The following is an 18,466-nucleotide window of genomic DNA, read 5'->3' as shown; positions in this document are numbered from 1 at the left end:
CACTAAATGTAGTGTTGTAAATCAAGGACAACCGACCGCTGTGTTCATTTAATGACCAAAGTTCAAAGGTTACAACAGCGCTGAAAAAAATAGGGACCGGTTTCCCCACACTTATGACCGTTGCATCATTCCTGCTTGGCAACGGACTTGTATTTACGACGGCCGCACCGTCCCGGGGTCCCCTTTTTGCGACCGCCTGGCCAGTTCAACGGGGAAGGCGGATTCACTTAAAAGAACCGCCTTGCTAACTTATCGATTAAAGGTCAGCAATTCGCTTAAAGGTCGTAAAACAAGGCAAAATTCACTTAACGCATTTTTTCCCCCTCCCACCACCGTAACATAAATGCCGGGCTCTCCTTGTGGTCAGAAGTCGAGGACGACCTGTGATTAAAAAATAAATAAAAATGAATTTAAAAGGCGTGGAGGGTCCCAGCTCCGGACCCAGGGACTTACTCCTGCCCTGCGCATCAGATCCGTGGGGATGACCGTCTCCATTTCTTCGGCGCCTTTGGCCAAGATCACCAGCGCTCGTTTGGAGCCCATCGGGAAGCAGCGGCGGTTCTGCGGGGAGGGGGTGCAAAGCAGGTGAGAAAATGGGCCGGGGGGGGTGTCTCCCCCCACCCGGCCCGAAGGATCCACCCACCTGCCGCTGCTCTGGCACCCCCACACCGCGCGCAAACCTCTCCCACCGGCCAACTGGGGAAGAGCGCGCAAGGCCGGCCAGGCTTCATTCCCGGGGGCGCCTGGATCGGTTGGGGAGACCCCAGCCCGGAAAAGGGGAGACGGACTGGGGTGGGACGGAGTGTGGGCACTCCCATCGCTGGAGGTTTTAAAAAAAATGATATATCTGCCTCTACAGGGAAGGGTTTTTTTTGGACTAGATGCCCTCTGAGGTCCCTCCCGCCTCTGTTATTCTGTATGGGAGTGTCTCCTGCTGGAAGGGACCTAGGAGGTCTTCTAGTCCAACCCTCTGTTATTCTGTACCGGGGGAGTGTCTCCTGCTGGAGCAGGGGGTTGGGCTAGAGGACCTCCAGGGTCCCTTCCGCCTCTGTTATTCCTCCTATTTGGAGAGACCCCAGCCAGTAAAAGGGGGGGGGGAAGCCGGAGGGAGGGACCCCTGCCCCGAAATGGGGAGGAGGAGCGGGGAGAGGCGGAGGGAGGGGCCGTTGGGGGACCCCTGCCCCCAAAAAGGAGACAAGCCAGGGAGGGAAGGAAGGAGGGCAGGGACCCATGGGGGGTGGAGACCCCTGCCCCCAAAGGGGAGGCGACGGGCCGAGGAGAGAAGGGAGGAGGGGGAGACCGTTTGGAGAGACCCCACCCCGGAAAGGCCCGAGGGGAGGGGCGGGGGCTTCCTTACGCTCAATCTCGGTCACAGCTTTGCTCGCTCTCGCGCTGCGCTCCGAAGGGCTGGTGCTGCGTCACGGGGGAGGGGGAGGGCAGAGGAGGGGGAGGGCAGAGGAGGGGGCGGGGCCTGGGAAGAGGGGGGGCAGGAGAGGGAGGGGCGGGGGTTTGCCCACCCCCAACCCCCCCGCCTTGCAAAGCTGGGCGCTTTTGGCAACCTTGCAAAATGCAACTTGCAAACTTGCAAGGAGGGAGCCCTCCCCCACCTCCACTGAATGCTGGGGTGGGGGAGGGGGGGTCCCAAAGCTATAGGGGCTTCTCAGCACCATGCAGTCGTGCCCGGGAATGCCATTCCCCCCCCCCCCTCGCCCCTTCCAAAGGTGCCAGTTGGGGAAGGAGACGTGTGAATTTCCTTTGGGGGCATGGACTGATTGCCTAAGAAACTCCAAAGTGGGTGGGGGAAGGACTACATTTCCCAGAATTCATTAGGAGGAGGTCCTCCAAGAATCCACTTCCGGGTTTCACAACGGCAGCTACTTCCGGCTCGGCGGGACTTCAACTCCCAGGATTCTCATCATGGCTGTGCAGGCGGAGGAATGTTGGGAATTGGAGTCCACTGATTGGTAGGGTTTGGGGAAAGCCGGCATTTCCGTCGTTAAGTGAGACACCCATGAAGGGTGTTCCACCCCGTTTGACCGCCTTTCTGGCCACCGTGGTTAAGCGGAGCCTTGCAATCAATCCATTAGTCAATTAGTTGTTAAGCGGATCCGGCTTTGCAATCAGAACGCTGCAACCGTCGTAAACGCGAGTCGGTTAACAAAGCGTCTGAATTTCGATCGCGGGGCCGTGGACAATGTCCAGCCACAGTCATAAGGGTGAAAAAAGTCCTTAGGTCCCTTCCCACCCCCCAGTGATCTCGTCACTGGTCACTAAATGAACCATCGTAAGTCAAGGACCGCGGTGTAGAGCTATTCATCCTTATTTGGATCACTTGACCATGGGGAGGGTGGAACGGTTGTAAGTTTGAAAAAGTTGCTTTAGTTTGAAACTTCAAACGGTCGCTAAGCGAACCGTCGTAATTCCAGGACGGCCTCCATCTTTCTCCCTGTAGGGGAGTTCAAGGGGTTCAAATACAGACATGGCAGTGACCTCTTTTAACAGCCCCCCCCACCTCACCCCCCCCACCTCACCCGTAACCTTTCAGCTACCCTATTTGGGGACCTGAATTTAACACCCTCTTAAAATAGCCGGGGTCAAATTTTTAAAAAGTCCACAGGGTGGCAAGCAGAACAGAGCTGGAAGCGACCTTGGAGGTTGTCTAGTCCAACCCCCTGGTCCAGCAAGAGATCCTAGACCATTTTGACCAATCGGTCAGAGCTGGAAGGGACCTCGGAGGTTATCTGGTCTAACACCCTGCTGATTGATTGATTGATTGATTGATTGATTGATATGATCTAGGCGGGTTTCCTGCTTGAGCAGGGGTTGGACTAGAAGACCTCCGAGGTCCCTTCCAGCTCTTATTCTGATTGATGGATGTATTGAAATGGTCTGGGGTCTCCTGCTTGCAGACAAAGCTGGTCATTTTGCATCCTCCTTTTAGCGGAAAGAATGCAAACGACCAGCTTTGCCTGCAAGGAGCATCGATCCTGCCCTTCGGTCAGAACTGGAGAAGCTTCTGGGATGAGAAGCGAAACGTCTTCAGAAGAAGAAGAAAAAAGGGAAGAAGAAAGTTTTTGTCTCTTGGCGGGGTGGGACACAAAAAAAGCACTTTTGGGACCCTCCAAAGACGTTGGGACCAGCCTCTGGATCGGATCCTGGCGCCCCCCCCTCCACCCACATCCCAATTTGGGGGGGGTCCCGGGGTGGGGCTTCCCTGCCGCAGCTTCAATCAAAGGGGCTTTTTTTTGGCCCTTCGGGAACCCCAAGTTGGTGGCGATGACGCACTCCGGCTTTGCTTCGGGGGGCGGGAGCAGTTTTGGGAGCGGGGGAGGCTGCGAAGACGTCACCAGCCGCGGCGGTGACGGGTCCGCCCACGCGGGGGGGCATCCCTCCCTCCCGGCTGCTGCAGAGCCCGGCAGCGGAGGTCGGGGCTGGAAAGAGCCTCGGAGGTCTTCTAGTCCAGCCCGCTGCTCGAGCTGGAGACCCCGGACCACTTCAATCCATCAACCAATGACTGAACGGTTGAATGAAGAAGTGCGGATGGATGGATGGATGGATTGAAATGGTCTCTAGGACCTAGGTTCTCCTGCTTGAGCAGCGGGTTGGACTAGAAGACCTCTAAGGTCCCTTCCAGCTCTATTCTGATGGATGGATGGATGGATAGATAGATAGATGGATGGATGGATGGATGGATGGATGGATGGATGGATGGATAGATAGATAGATAGATAGATAGATAGATAGATAGATAGATAGATAGATAGATAGATAGATAGATAGATATACAGACAGATAGGTAGGTAGGTAGGTAGGTAGGTAGATAGATGGAGGGATGGATGGATGGATGGATGGATGGATGGATGGATAGATAGATAGATAGATAGATAGATAGATAGATAGATAGATAGATAGATAGATAGATAGATAGATAGATAGATATACAGACAGATAGGTAGGTAGGTAGGTAGGTAGGTAGATAGATGGAGGATGGATGGATGGATGGATGGATGGATGGATGGATGGATAGATAGATAGATAGATAGATAGATAGATAGATAGATAGATAGATAGATAGATAGATGGATAGATGGATGCATGCATGGAAGGATGGATGGATGGATAGATAGATAGATAGATAGATAGATGGATGGATGGATGGATGGATGGATGGATGGATAGATAGATAGATAGATAGATAGATAGATAGATAGATAGATAGATAGATAGATAGATAGATAGATAGATAGATAGATGGATGCATGGAAGGAAGGATAGATAGATGGATGGATGGATGCATGGAAGGAAGGAAGGATAGATGGATGGATGGAGGGAGGGAGGGAGGGAGGGAAGGAGGGATAGATAGACAGACAGACAGACAGACAGACTCTCCTACATATCCTATTTGAAGACCTACAAACGGGTCCTTTGGGCGTGGAAGGACGGGCGCCCCGCCCCGCCCCGCCGCCCCCGTCCTCTTCTTATCCCCGCCGGCTGAGCCCGGAGGCGGGGAGTCCCGCGGATCGCCCACCGACCCTTCAGAAGACGCTTCGCCTCCGATGGAGCGGCACTTTTGCGCGCTGCTGCTGCTGCTGCTCCGCCCGGGCGTTTTTTGCCAGGGCTCCTGCCCGCACGGTGAGAGGCGGCGGCCCGGGGGGGGATGCTTAAACCCCGGTGGGTTTCATCGGTTGAGACCCCGGCCCGTATGACCCCGGGGTGCGAGACCCCGCTGACTCGCTCCCCTTTCCCCTTTCAGGCACCTACCGGCCCGCGGAAGGCCAGTCTTGCCGGCCATGCAGCGTCTGTGACAGTGAGTAGACCTTACGGGGGGAGGGGGGGTCTTGAGTTCCGAGGGGGTGGGGGGCGTGGGGGGGGTCTCAGCTCTGGGAAAGCGGGAGGGGGGGCTGGCGGAGGGCGTGGAGGGTTCAGATCTGGGAGGCTACAGTGGCTTGGCTCGTGGAGATGGAATAAGAAAGTCAGAGGGGGGCCTCAGAGGTCTTCTAGTCCAACCCCCTGCTCAGGCAGGAGACCCCAAACCAATCCAGACAACTGTCTGTCCAACCTCTTCTTAAAAAGCTCCAGTGTTGGAGCATTCGCACCATTCTGGAGGTTCCGTTGATTTAATTGTTCTCTCTGTTAGAGAATTACAGAGTCGGAAGGGACCTTGGAGGTCTTCTAGTCCAACCCCCTTCTCAAGCTTCCCCTTAATTCCAGGTTGCTTCTCTCCTTGATTAGTTTCCATCCGTTGCTTCTCGTCCTGCCTTCTGGTGCTTTGGAGAATAGCTTGACTCCCTCTTCTTTGGGGCAGCCCCTGAGATACTGGAAGGCTTCTATCCTGTCTCCCCTGGTCCTCCTTTTCATTAAATTAAATATCCCCAATTCTTGCGACTGCTATAGATGATATAGATAGATAGATAGATAGATAGATAGATAGATAGATAGATAGATAGATAGATAGATAGATAGATAGATAGATAGACAGACAGACAGATAAAAGGATGGATGGATAGATGGATGGATGCATGGAAGGAAGGAAGGATAGATGGATGGATGGATGAATGATAGAGACAGACAGAGAGAGAGAAAGAGAGAGCGAGACAGAGGGAGAGACAGAAAGAGAGAGGGAGAGACAGAGAGAGACAGAGAGAGACAGACAGACAGACAGAAAGAGAGAGAGAGACAGAGAGAAAGAAACAAAAAGAGAGAGAGAGACACACACACATATTCTATCTCTCTCTCTCTATATATATATAGCCTCCAGTCTCAACTCCTGGCTGGGGACAGGAGCCTCTTACCAGGTTCCTATCTTTCTTTTCTTGCCCTACTCCTCGCCTTACGACCTCCACTTACAAAAGTGCCCGTTTAGTGTCCGTTCAAAGTTTTACCATCACTGGGGGAAAAAAAAGAGAGACTTAGGACCGTTTTTTCGCACTTAACGACTGTCGCAACTTCCCCGTGACTGCGTGATCAAAATCCGGGCGCTTGGCAACTGGCTCGTATTTACGACGGCCGCGGTGTCCCAAGGTGTGCGATTCCCCTTTTGCGACCAGCAAAGTCCAAGTGGGAGGAAGATGGATTTTGCTTCCAAAAAGTTGCGACTCACTTAACAACTTTGGCAAGAAAAGCAGGGTGAAATTCCCTTTACTAATGCCTCACTGAACGTCCAAAATGGTGGTCGTAATTCAAGGACTACCTGTAGTTTTTCCAGTGTGGTGGCTTTATGTGGAAAAGGGGCCTGGAATTTTGCAGCAAAGTTTAGATTATTGGGATTTTTGGGAGGGCAGGGGGAGTTTATTCCCTTAACCAAATATTCTTAGGAGTTTATGGAAAGCTAGCCACAAATGCTGGCTAGATCTTATCCAATCCTGGTTAACCCAGCAAGTTAAACCTGGTTCCTGCTGCTAAAACCCTGTCAAAATCAGCTGAGCTCAGCTCAGAGGGAAAATGGACTTCTCTACTCTAATGTTTTTAACCCTCAAGGGACTTTGGTCTACAAGCAGAAATGTACCGCAACTTCCAACGCCGTTTGTGAATGTGCTCCGGGTTATTCATGTGGGAAAAATTGTGAGGCGTGTAAGTGTGAGCTCGGACAGCAACGCACGATTGCAGGTAAGGTGGCCCCCAGCTACGATGACTCTCTGCACAGGTGGTTCTCCACTTACAACAGCTTGTTTCAAGTCACAGCAGCACAGTATGACCATTGTGTGGTCACATGACCAAAATTTGGATGCTTGGCCGCCGATTCATATTTATCATCATTTCCTTTTAATGATCCCAGAATTCCTTGGAGTCTGGGTAACTGAATGGAGCAGGGTGTTTACTGGCTGGGTGCCTTTCCTGTTGCCAGTGTGGAGTTTTGTTAGAAATTTTAATTGGCTCAGTTGCAGTCATAAAGTCGGGAACTACCTGTAGTATAGTGCTCTGAATCTCTGGAAAACTTGACTTATCTAACGACGGGGCAGAAGTTCTCTTGAACGTCACAACAGCGGTGGGATTTTCACTTGCTACAAGCCACTGTTGTGCGTGTGTTATGTGAGTGACAAACCTCCGAAGCAGACTGAGATGGAGCCCAAGGCCAAGGTGGGAGAAAGAGGCAGGGGAAATGAATTGAAGGCAAGCTGCAGTTAGACAGTCGGCCTCCCTCCATTTATTTGGTTAGCCAGAAACTCATTCAGACATCAAACTTTCTTCTGTGCTTCCCAAGGTTGTCAAAGCTGTCCAGACAAGACTTTCAATGATCAGCGTACAGGTGAATGCCGACCATGGAGAAAGTAAGTTCTTCTGGAATAAATTGATTTTAAAATCTCAGGTGTAAGACACGAGACTAACTACCCATTCCTGCAGGTGTCCGGGTGGTAAGATTCAAGAACCAGGGACCGAGAAGAAAGATGTGGTTTGCTGGACTCAGCCAGAAGTCTCCACCAGCCAGCCTTTCACTTCCCTGTCTGTCTTCTCTACTAAGGTTTCTTCAGGTAGGTGGTCTTCTTGGAACATTTATTTATCCCATTAACTGTTTGATCCAATATTTCTCAGCTGCTTGTAGACATGTGGACTTCCGTTCCCAGAATTCCCCAGTCAGCTTAGAATAAGAACTGGATTAGATTTTGCTTCCAATTACTTCAAAGCGTGTCTTTGAATAAGTGAGAGGAGAGGCATATCAATTAAATAATAATAATCATAAATTCTGAAAAATATCACTGCTTCCATTCTGGCCCTTGTTGGCCTCTTGTATGAAGTTGCTTCTTTCTTCTGAATGCTGAATCATTTTATTGTTATATTGACAGAGAAACCCCAAAAAGTGTTGGCTGGGTTTTTTTTTTTTCAGTTGTGTTCCCATAATATGTGCAATCAGATCTATAAACCATGGCTAGTTGGTTCGTCGTTTTTCTCAGACTCAATTCTATTTATTCTACTTTATATATATTTTTTTAGTTTCTGGGTCAACATCCATTGGGGGAATCCCAAATTAATTGACCGATGTACTTTGGCCAAAGTTATAATATATAACTGGTTCAATATATAACAGTTAAATCAATGTATAAAATGTTTTACGAATGCAGTTTTGCGAATGGAGTCCTGGAATGTGTGGCCATTATAAAAGAAATTACTTTAGGATTGAGTTTAGTTTAGTATTGAGTACTGAGCATCATTAAACTAATGAATGTTTGGTATCGAGTTTAGTATTTACAATCGAACATTGTTAAACCCCTTACTTTAGTATTTAGTATTATTTTACTTTCGTATTGAGCATTGAGTATTATTAAAACAAGTACTTTTAGGATTGAGTATTGAGGTTGCTCTAGGATTTAGCGTCAAACATTATTCAACAAATTACTTTGGTATTCAGCCTTGAACTTTAGCATTGACCAATATTAAACCAATTATTTTAGGATTTAGTATGGAGCATTCGCAAGTTTTTAAGAAGAGATTGGATAACCATTTGGTCTGAAGTGGTGTAGGGTTTCCTGCCGAAGCAGCGGGTTGGACTAGAAGACCTCCAGGGACCCTTCCAACTCTGTTATTCTAAATTCAAACAAACCAACATTTTTTTTTTCCCCAGTGAAAAAAGTTGCCAGCATACATGGCTTCCAGCTGGAAGAGGCGAAGAATGCCTGCGTTCACACAACCTTGTTTAATCTTGTTACCAAATGTACCCATTTCATACCTGGACTCTACGTCAAAGCGTATATTTACCCACATGGTTGGACCGTAAAAACCTATGCTATCATTTAAAAATAACCTTAAACTCTGTGGTTATAACTCTGCTGAGATTGTGGTTAAGGGTGGGTGGAGAAATCTAGAATCTAATTCTCAATTTCTACAACTGAGAAGAAAAAAAAAGACATTTGATTTTTCTCTGGAAGAAACGGGGTGCAATTGTTTGGAAATCCACATCTGGTAAAATGACATTATGTTAAGAACCAAACCTCCCTCCGAAGCTGGAACCATGGCTTATATAGTCTAGCCGCAGCTGAGGGTTCAAAGAGGCCAGATGCTTGCTTAAGCTAAGCTATAGTTTAGTCAGTCTCCAGAAAAGGGCAGGATTTCACAGCGTTCGTTTTAGGTTTTCTTGCAGAGATGAAGAGCCTCCCCCACCCACTGAACGTGAAAGTTTTGATCTCAGTCAGGCTCCAACTGCAGTTAAAACAAAAAAACAACACCATGAAATACATTAGAAATGAGGAAACCCACAAGCTCTGAGTATGTAGCGATAGAGGTATTGGTCACCTCATTGCAAAAAAAAAAGAGGTTGAGATTTCGGAAGAAGCGCAGAAAAGAGCAACTTGGATGATTGAAGGCTAAACGATAGGAAGGAATTTGGTATCTCCTATTTCCCCAACCTACCCTGAAAGTAAGCCCTAGCTTGATTTTTTTTACATCTGCATCCAATATAAGCCCTACCACCCCCACCCAAAATAAGCCCTAATTAAGACCCCTGCCCACTCCAGAGTGGGCAGGTAAAAATGTCCCTCTTAGTCCTTCTTTCCTCCAGACTAGATACCCGTGTTTCCCTGAAAAATAAGACCCTGTCTTATTATTTTTTGCCACCAAAAATGGCACCAGGTCTTATTTTTTGGGGGGGGGATACACCCTTAAGCTAGGGTGGGGATGGTGGGTGGGTAGAGCTGCCCTACTACTTACCTTTGGACAGGTGTAGCCGTGCCTCGCACACCCCGACACCTGCCTGGCCGGCCCATTTCTTCTGCCGCCGGCAAGGCTTTCCCAAAAGCCTCTGGATCGATCCAGAGCTCTGTTATTGGCTCCAGAGGCCTTCAGGAAAGCCTTACTGGCCGCAGAAGATCTTCCCGGAGGCCTCGGACAGCCAAAAGGAGTCCAGAGCGACGCGTGGAAGTGAGGTTAGTCAGTGGAGGTTATCCCCCCCCCAAAATAAGACCTGGTGCCATTTTTGGTGGCAAAAAATAATAATAAGACAGGGTCTTATTTTTCAGGGAAACACGGGTATCTAGTCTGGAGGAAAGAAGGACTAAGAGGGACATGATAGAAGTCTTCCAATATTTCAGGGGCTCCCCAGAGAAGATGTGGGGGGGAATTCCAGTTATTTTCCAAAACACCAGAAGGCAGGAGGAGAAGCAACGGATGGAAACTCATCAAGGAGAGAAGCAACTTGGAATTAAGGGGGAATTTCCCCGCTCCCGTCCCACCGTTGCTAGTGCCAGCCTCCCTAGTGCCAGGGATCGCGAAGCGAGCCCATTGTGCAGCCAGGATCATTTTAATTGTGCTTTTTTTGTGGGATTTTTCTGAAGGATTGTTATTTTTTTTCTCCCCTGCTTTCTTTTAGAGGGGGGAACCTGGCGGATCCTCCTCATTTCTTTCGTCATCATGTTTGTCGTGTGCCCGGTGTTGGCCTTCTTCCTCCTCCGATTCTACATCCGAAAGAAGTGCCCGAAACGTAAGGCCATTGTCCTGTTTTTCTTTTGGCCAGCAGTACTCCACCAATTCTTCCTCTCCCACTGCTCAGGACACCCCCTAGGTAGGGGGTCTACGCCAACTCACCACAGCCAACTCGCCACCAGATAATTCACCGCAGCCAAGGCTCAGCGGGAAAAGAGTTACACGAGTATCGGAGGTATCAGAGAAATGGTGGAATGGAAACCTTGAAAGAAAAGATGCAAAAGGAAGGGCCACGCGAAAAGCGGGTGACAAGAATTGAAATAATTTTAAAACCATTTTAAATAATTAAATTGAATTGTTGAATTGTCCTGCAGCAAGTTGACTGTGGTGAGTTGGCCTTGATGAGTTGGCCATGGGGAGTTGGCCATGAAGAGTTGACCATAGTGAGTTGGCTATGGGGAGTTGTCCATGGTGAGTTGTCCATGATGAGTTGACCATGGAGAGTTGGCCATAATGAGTTAATCATGGGGAGTTGGCCATGATGAGTTGATCATAGTGAGTTGGCCATGATGAGTTAACCATGGGGAGTTGGCCATGATGAATTAACCATGGTGAGTTGACCATGGGGAATTGGCCATGTTGAGTTGACCATCGGGAGTTGACCATGAGGAGCTGGCCATAATGAGTTGGCCATGGGGAGTTGGCCATGATGAGTTAACCATGGGGAGTTGACCATGATGAGTTGACCATAGTGAGTTAGCCATGGGGAGTTGGCCGTGTTAATGTGGCTGTGGTGAGTTGCCCCATTCCGAGGTCTTGGATTGCTTGGCATGCCTGCGCAGGGAGTTTTGTGTTGTGTCTCAGTTCTCCCGCTTCTTCTGTCCCACAGCTGTCCATGGGCAGTTGGCCCAGGAGGTCGATGAATGCATCTACAGATACCCCGAAGAAGAAGAAGGAGGAAGCTGTGAAGCCCCTGCCAGTCTCAAAAGGGACCTTTTGGAAAAATTATCTTCACAAGATGTATAACAACTCTGGGTCAAAGTGCTAAGAAGGGCTTCCTTGACCCGAAGGAACCCCCACACACACACACAAACAAAAAGACCCCCACCCCAAAGCATTTTGAGAAACTCTGCTTTTGAATGAATCCTTGCCATCTTCAGAAGAAGCGATGGAAGAATCCCTTCAATTATCCCCTTTTCTCTGTCTCTGGAACTGGAATATCGGCCTGATGGCCCTCGATTTGAACTTTAAATCAAAACAAAACACCATACACAACACAATGGGACACACTGGTTTTTGATTTGGGGAGGGGGACGTTGTTTGGATGGCCAGAAGGCAATGGGAAAAGTAGCCCATGCAAAAAAATAAATAAATAAAAGCACGGTGTTGCGGGGAAAAGTTGTGTTGTGTTAAGTTGAATGGCAAAGAGTTGGAAGTTGGAAGTTCTCGAGAACCTGGTGGCCTTCCAGAGGCCAGGATCTCCCTGTTTCCAAGGGTTTGGTGTTTTTTTTCAACCTCCAGAAGTTTCTTCACTTCCTAAAAGCTATTTTGTTGGGGGTGATTTCTGGCTCCCAGCCTCTTCTCGATGGCCTTTCAAGACATCCTAGGTACAAATCTCAACTTATCATCACTGGTCATCACTTCCCACCTACGAACGACTTCTCTCTCTCTCTCTCTCTCTCTCTCTCTCTCTTTTTTTGATTCAGATTAAACATGACTCATAACACAACCATTTCTTTACGCGCACACTCTTCTGATGTGTGACGCCAAGTGGAAATATATCTGCGACAAGGTGGGTCTCGGTGGCCTTTTCATCTCCCCACTGCTTCCCCACCCGCCAAACCTTGATTCTCCCCTGGCCAAGTGTGCTTTGCTTCTCCCCCCGGGGTTTGGGGGCCCTGGCGGCTACGACGTCAAGGCTATATTGTGGAAGGATATTTCTATATTTACGCCCCAGCTGCGCTTTGAACTTGTCAAACTCTGGGGGTTTCCAGAGGTGTTAAAAAGAAAATTACCTTCCCACAGCTAGATTTGCCCCGAGAAATCATCTTATTTGAGAGGACTTCAAATACAGGTAGACCACCTGGAAAGAAAGAGACATTTTCTGACAGGGAGAACAATCAACCCATGGAACAGAAGTTGCCCTCAGAAGTTGTGGGAGCTTCATCATCCCTGGAGGCTTTCGAGAAGAGGCTGGGCTGCCCTCTGTCAGAAATGGTGTAGGGTCTCCTGCTTGGGCAGGGGGTTGGACTAGATGACCTACAAGGTCCCTTCCAACTCTGATTATCTGTTATCTATTATCCTCTTACAAAAAGCCCATCTAGTGTCCAAAGATATGACAGCGTCATTGGAAAAAAATAAATAAATAAATAAATAATAATAATAATAATAATAATAATAATAAAATAATAATAATAATAATAATAATAATAATTATTATTATTATTATTATATTATTTATGGCTGCTTTTCACCCTTACGACCGTTGTAGCATCCCCACAGTGCCGTGAACCGAAATTCACTATTTACTATTTACTAAAGTTACTCCACAAACTATTGTAATAAGGCGGGGTTCGTTTAGCGACCGTCGAGAGCGACATCGTTTGAAAAAATAAAAGCGACTCAGGGCCGTATTTCCACACTTAACGTCTGTCGTGGCCTTCCCATGGCTCACGGGATCCGAGTTCCGACACTTGGAAAAACAGACTCGTAGTTATGACGGCTCACTTTTTTTGGCGACCGTCTGGATGAGAGCACCCCCAATGGGCAAAGCCGGCTTCACTTAAAGACCAGGCAACTCCGTTTGGAAGAATTCACGCCAGGCGAGGAAGTTCGTAGGGCAGGACGAAACCCTCTGGACAACGGTCTCGCTTAGCGATGTCACTTTGGGGCTCAGTGGTGGTTTTAAGTCGAGGACGAGCTGTATATGAATTGTGTCCCAGAATTTAGATTAAAAAGGGATCCCCAAACAATACGGGACGGTTGTTTTGCTGGGCGACGGAGAGAGAACAGGTGCATCCCCTATTGTGAAGTGAAGAAAAACAGCCACGAAACCACAACTCACAACCTGAAGGCAGCGGGACTCGAGTCATTCGGGGCGAGGGCCAGAGGGAGGGGTGTTTTGGCAGTAAGTCCGCTCGAAAAGAAACCGAAAAGTCAATATATGATCTGCTTATAATATGTGCCAAGAGCCCCCTAACTCCTCCTCCGCCTGCTGGGAAGTTTTGCCCCTTGCAAAACTCCGTTAATCCACATTTCCTTGAAATTTTTAAAAGGCTGCTTGGAATCGAGCTGCAAAGGCGAGATCCAGTTCTGAGAAGGCGGGTGCGCGACAGCGCTGGGAAATGCCGGGCAAAAGTAATTTTCTGAAACTGTACATGAAACAAAAGTCCGCATTGACGTTCAAAACTGACACCCTTAGTAAGGACTTTATTCAAAACATGCAGAGAGAGAGAGATAGAGAGACAGAGAGATAGAGACATAAAGAGAGATAGAGAGTGAGAGAGAGAGAGAGATGAGAGACAGAGAGAGAGGGAGAGAGAAAGAGAAAGAGAGAGAAAGAGAAACAGACAGAGATAGAAAGAGACCTAGAGAGATAGAAACAGATAGAGATAGAGAGAAAGAGAGAGAGCTAGAGAGACAGAGACAAAAAGAGATGAGAGAGAGAAGGAGATAGATAGAGAAAGAGAGAGACAGAAACAGAGAGACAGAGAGATAAAGAGAGCTAGAGTGGCAGAAAGAGAGAGAGAAAGAGAAAGAGAAAGAGAGAAAGAGGCAGAGAGAGACAGAGACAGGTAAAGAGACAGAGACAAATAAAAAGAGATGAGAGAGAGAAGGAGACAGAGAGAGAGAAAGAGAGACAGAGAGACAAATAAAAAGAGATGAGAGAAAGAGAGAGGCAGAGACAGAGGGATAAAGAGAGAGCTAGAGTGACAGAAAGAGAGACAAAGGGATAAAGAGACAGAGATAAAAAGATGAGAGAGACAAGAGACAGATAAAGATAGATAGATAGAGAGAGAGAGAGAGAGAGAGAGGGAAGGAGAAGGAGACAGAAGGGAGGGACCTAAATGAAAAGTTGCCAACTGTCCCAAGCCAGATAAAGGCTACTTGTGGGAGCACCGAGTCGCCAAAAGAATATAGTTAGACCTCGGCTTATGACCATAATCGAGGCCAACATTCCTGTGGCTAAGCGGAACATTTGTCCAGTGAGTTTCGCCCGGTTTTACGTCTGTCCTTGCCACCGTGGTTAAGTGAATCCTTGCAGCTGTTAAAGCGAATCCGGCTTGCCCATGGACTTTGCTCCTCCGAAGGTTGCAAAAGGTGAATCATGTGACCCCCGGGGGAACACTGCACCCGTCGTAAGTACGAGTCATTGGCCAAGCCTCAGAATTTTAATCGCCTGAGCATGGGGGAGATGCGAGAAACATCATAACTGTGAAAAACAACCCCCCCCCTTTTTTTTTTCTCCCAGTGCTGTAACTTTGGTCACTAAATGAACTGTTGTCAATCAAGGATCTTTTGCTCGAGCTGGGGGCTGGACTAGACGACCTCCAAGGTCCCTTCCAGGATCTCTTCCAATTCTGACTACCTGGTTTAATTTGCGTGATCCATGTAACCTGGCCACAACCGTGTGTGTCTTTCTGGATAACGCAAGGCGTCCTCCTGGGCAGGGAGCGGAGATATTTTGAAATGTAAAAGCAATTTAAAAAAAATTTTTTTTTAAAAAAAAGGGAATATTTGGGCCACCGATAGACTAACGTCCCTCTCTGAAAAGCCCGTTTCCGTTTTTGGTGATGGGTAATTATTATTATTTTTGCTTTTTTACCGACGCTTTTTGTGTGTGTGTTCATTTGATGGGATTGACGGCTGAATTAAAAGACGGAGGAGTTCAGGTCGAAATAAGAGGAAGGAAGGAAGGAAGGAAAGAAGGAGCTTTAAAAGTCGGACATCCTGTTTGAGATATCAATCCAGCCAAGACATCAGTGAAAAGTTGGGAGAGAAAAGAAGAAGAAGAAGAAGAAGGAGGAGACGGGGAAAGCATCCGAAGACCGTGGGCAGGAGGAGCCCACCCCACCTCACTGCTGTCTACAGCCTTCCTTTTTGTTGCTGGATTTCGGGCAGCCCACCTTGTCTGGCTGTCGTTTGGTCGGGGAGACGAAGACGGGAGCTGCCACCCTCGGCGGGTAGTCGAAGGGGCTGTCCGTCTGGGCCAGGGGTCCTGGGCTGGGGGCTAGGAGGAGAGGAGAGGAAAGGAAAGGAAAAGGAAAAGGAAAAAAGGAAAGAGAATGTCAGCACGGAACGGGGATCTCTGCTTCCACCTCTCTCTTGTCTCCCCAGCTCTCAATAATTATTTTTCTTAAGGTTATTTTCCAGTGCAGTGTTAGGAATAATCTCCTCTGTTATATAGTCTCCTGCTTGAGCAGGGGGGTTGGACTAGAAGACCTCCAAGGTCCCTTCCAATTGCTATTCCATTTCCATTTCCTGTTCTATTCTATATTCTATTCTATTCATTTTCTATTCTATTCTATTCTATTCTATTCTATATTCTATTCTATTCTTCATTCCAATATCTATTCTATTCTATTTTTTATCCTATTCTATCCAATTCTATTCTGTATTCTATTATTCTATTCTCTATTTTATTATTCTATTCTATTCTATTCTCTATTTTATTATTCTATTCTATTCTTTATTCTATTCTCTATTTTATTATTCTATTCTATTATTCTATTCTCTATTTTATATTCTATTCTATTCTATTATTCTATTAATTCTATGCTTATTGTATTCTGGAATCTATCTTAAGTTCAATGGGACTTTCTCCAATATAAATATGAAAACAATTGTTATGTGATTACCTTTTGTACCCAGATCCATCACATCTGAAGGCATCCCCATTTTAGTGGCTTGAAAAGTTGGATCCAGAACTTCAGCGATATTTCGGCAAAACTGTGGCCTAAGTAAAAAAACCAAGACTATAAGATACATTTAAAAAATCACCTAGTTGTTGCTGTAGAATAGAGTTAGAGTAGAGCAGAAGAATAGAACAGAATAAGAATTAGAATCAGAATAGAATAGAAAATAGAATAGAATAGAATAGAAAATAGAATAGAATAGAATAGAAAATAGAATAGAATAGAGAATAGAATAAAATAGAATAGAAAATAGAATAGAAAACAGAAAAGAAAACAGAATAGAAAATAGAATAGAATAGTATTTAGATATACTGCTTGACAGAGCTTTACACAGACCTCTCTAAGCGGTTTACAGAGTCAGCTTACAGCCCTCAACAATCTGGGTCCTCATTTTACCGACCTCGGAAGGTCGGAAGGCTGAGTCAACCTGGAGCTGGTCAGGATCGAACGGCTGGCAGCGGGCAGACTCGACCTGCCACCCTGCATTTTAACTCCTGCCCCGCCACATATTTTGGCCTTCCACGTTTAATTCCCTAACTCTGGGATTGAGGCAGCCCATACATGGGAGGCAGCACTGACTTCTTCTGGATGGCAGCTCCTTTCGCCGTCCCATTGGTGTCCTCTGGATCGGCCTGGATCCTCAGCAGGGCTGGGCTTCTGCCACTCGGCCAGGAGTCCTTCTGGAAACAAGGCGAGAGAAAGGCAAAGGTGGCTTGGAAAGGTCTAGACAGGTGTTGGGGTTCACCAGCAGCAGGTGCGGACAGCTGAGGCCTCGGAGGGCGAGGACTCGGATGAGGGACCTGCGTGGGATGCAGGGATGGGGCCAGGACCATCAGGGGGTGGAGTGCTGCCTTTGGAGATGGTGGAGGCTGGCAGCAATGAGGAAGAGCACCCCGAGGAGCCTGTGCTCAATGCGCATGCACGCAGGGCTGCTTGAAGGAAAGAGCAGCCAAAGCAGCAAGGGCGACTCAGGAAAGTAAGGCTGCAAGGTAATGTTCCCTCCCTTAAGGGATAAAAGCCAGCCTTTGGGGTTGCCTTCTTTGCAGGAAGCAAGGAAGTTCTTGCACTTCAAGTCCTTGTGGAAGTTCGGTCTATCCTGGTTTGTTTTCGGAGACTTTTGCCTTTGAATATTTCCTTACAATTTAGTGTTGTGTTCTTGGCAGCCTTGCACAACTTGTGCAGCCTTGCACAACTCGCTCGTATCTGGGACAATTAGTTTTTTTAATAGCGCTTGGCTGTGAATGAGCGGAATCCACAGAGACGCATTTAAAAGGTTTTGCTTTTATCTCTGTTTTGTGTTTGTTTGCTTTCCTTAAATAAAAGAAATCGTTTTGGAAAGACGGGACTTTGTTCTTTGCTTTTTAAATGGAAACCTGACAGCTGCGGCTTCTTACCTCTGGGTTGCAATGGCTTTGTCCCTCGGGGGGCTCGGTCTGCTTCCTCTCCTGCCGTGGGGAGCCCCACTGGGTCTGGAGTTCCTTGTCTTGTAGGTAGCGGGCAATTTCCTAATTTGGTGGGGCAGGGGGGCAAAGGGAGAAAGGATTTATCGGATATGTCCCTGGAAAAAGTGCCCTAGGCTAGGGAGGCAAAATAATAATTATTATTATTATTAATTATTATTATTATTTATTTATTATCATCATCATTTTACTTACTTACTTAGTTACTTATTTCTTTATTTTGTTCTTCCCATTGTTAAAAGCTGGCTGGGAAAGCCACATATAGCAACCACATCACTCACAATGACTTGATAGGGCCGGGGAAAATGCCAAAAAATTTTTTAAAGTCCAATGATTGGTCTTTGGTTCCTCTTTCCCCCACACCTCCCCCCGCCGCCACCGTAACTTCAAACAGGTTGCTAAACGGATGGCTGTAAGTCAAGGATGGCCTGTAAGTTTTGGGCTACAAGGAAGGGATTTCCAATTGGCTGTAGCCTTAACTTAAAAAGCCGCCGGAGAGGGGAAATTCATGAAAGGTGATGACAGGTGTCACAGGATGAGTTCAGAGAGAAGCTTCAAACCATCTTGCCAGCTACTCACCTCATCCTGGGCTACCTGAGCCGCCCGGTAATCGTCATCTTGCTCCCGGTTCCTCCTGGCTCTCTGCAGAAGGAAGAAAACGTTGAGCCAGGGGTCCAGAGAGATTTCCCCCTCCCCAGAAGGTTAATCTTGGTACAGGAGAAATGAATGGGTCTATGACAA

The 18,466-nt window shown here is 47.5% G+C and overlaps 2 protein-coding genes across 6 annotated transcripts in view; one reads left to right on the top strand and one right to left on the bottom strand.

Annotated features, from left to right (window-relative positions):
• Positions 1–18,466, bottom strand: part of PARK7 (Parkinsonism associated deglycase) — a 31,940-nt gene that overhangs the window by 3,047 nt on the left and 10,427 nt on the right. The window contains exons 8-13 of one of the 5 annotated variants that reach the window (XM_087915190.1): positions 18,305–18,367; positions 17,660–17,770; positions 16,841–16,945; positions 16,209–16,299; positions 15,477–15,580; positions 454–561 (exon numbers count right to left, since the gene is read on the bottom strand). In XM_087915190.1, the coding sequence (XP_087771316.1) occupies positions 454–561; positions 15,477–15,580; positions 16,209–16,299; positions 16,841–16,945; positions 17,660–17,770; positions 18,305–18,367 (582 nt within the window). Of the gene's footprint in view, positions 1–453; positions 562–1,357; positions 1,410–15,476; positions 15,581–16,208; positions 16,307–16,840; positions 16,946–17,659; positions 17,771–18,304; positions 18,368–18,466 lie in introns of those variants that run through there. The other 4 variants (XM_026722069.2, XM_087915192.1, XM_087915191.1 and 1 more) reach the window with 4 other exon arrangements.
• TNFRSF9 (TNF receptor superfamily member 9) lies at positions 3,277–11,599 on the top strand. The gene is made up of 8 exons (XM_087914996.1): positions 3,277–3,365; positions 4,439–4,632; positions 4,754–4,807; positions 6,478–6,606; positions 7,202–7,268; positions 7,342–7,469; positions 10,298–10,408; positions 11,240–11,599. The coding sequence occupies exons 1-8, from the start codon at positions 3,277–3,279 to the stop codon at positions 11,374–11,376; spliced, it is 909 nt and encodes a 302-aa protein (XP_087771122.1). The 3' UTR covers positions 11,377–11,599.

The sequence above is a fragment of the Pseudonaja textilis genome, chromosome 18 (genome assembly GCF_049901715.1).
Source record: "Pseudonaja textilis isolate UNSWEBS1 chromosome 18, rPseTex1.2, whole genome shotgun sequence".
Taxonomy (NCBI): domain Eukaryota; kingdom Metazoa; phylum Chordata; class Lepidosauria; order Squamata; family Elapidae; genus Pseudonaja; species Pseudonaja textilis.
Note: the sequence above shows the minus strand (reverse complement) of the source record. Positions and strands in the feature narration are given on the sequence as shown.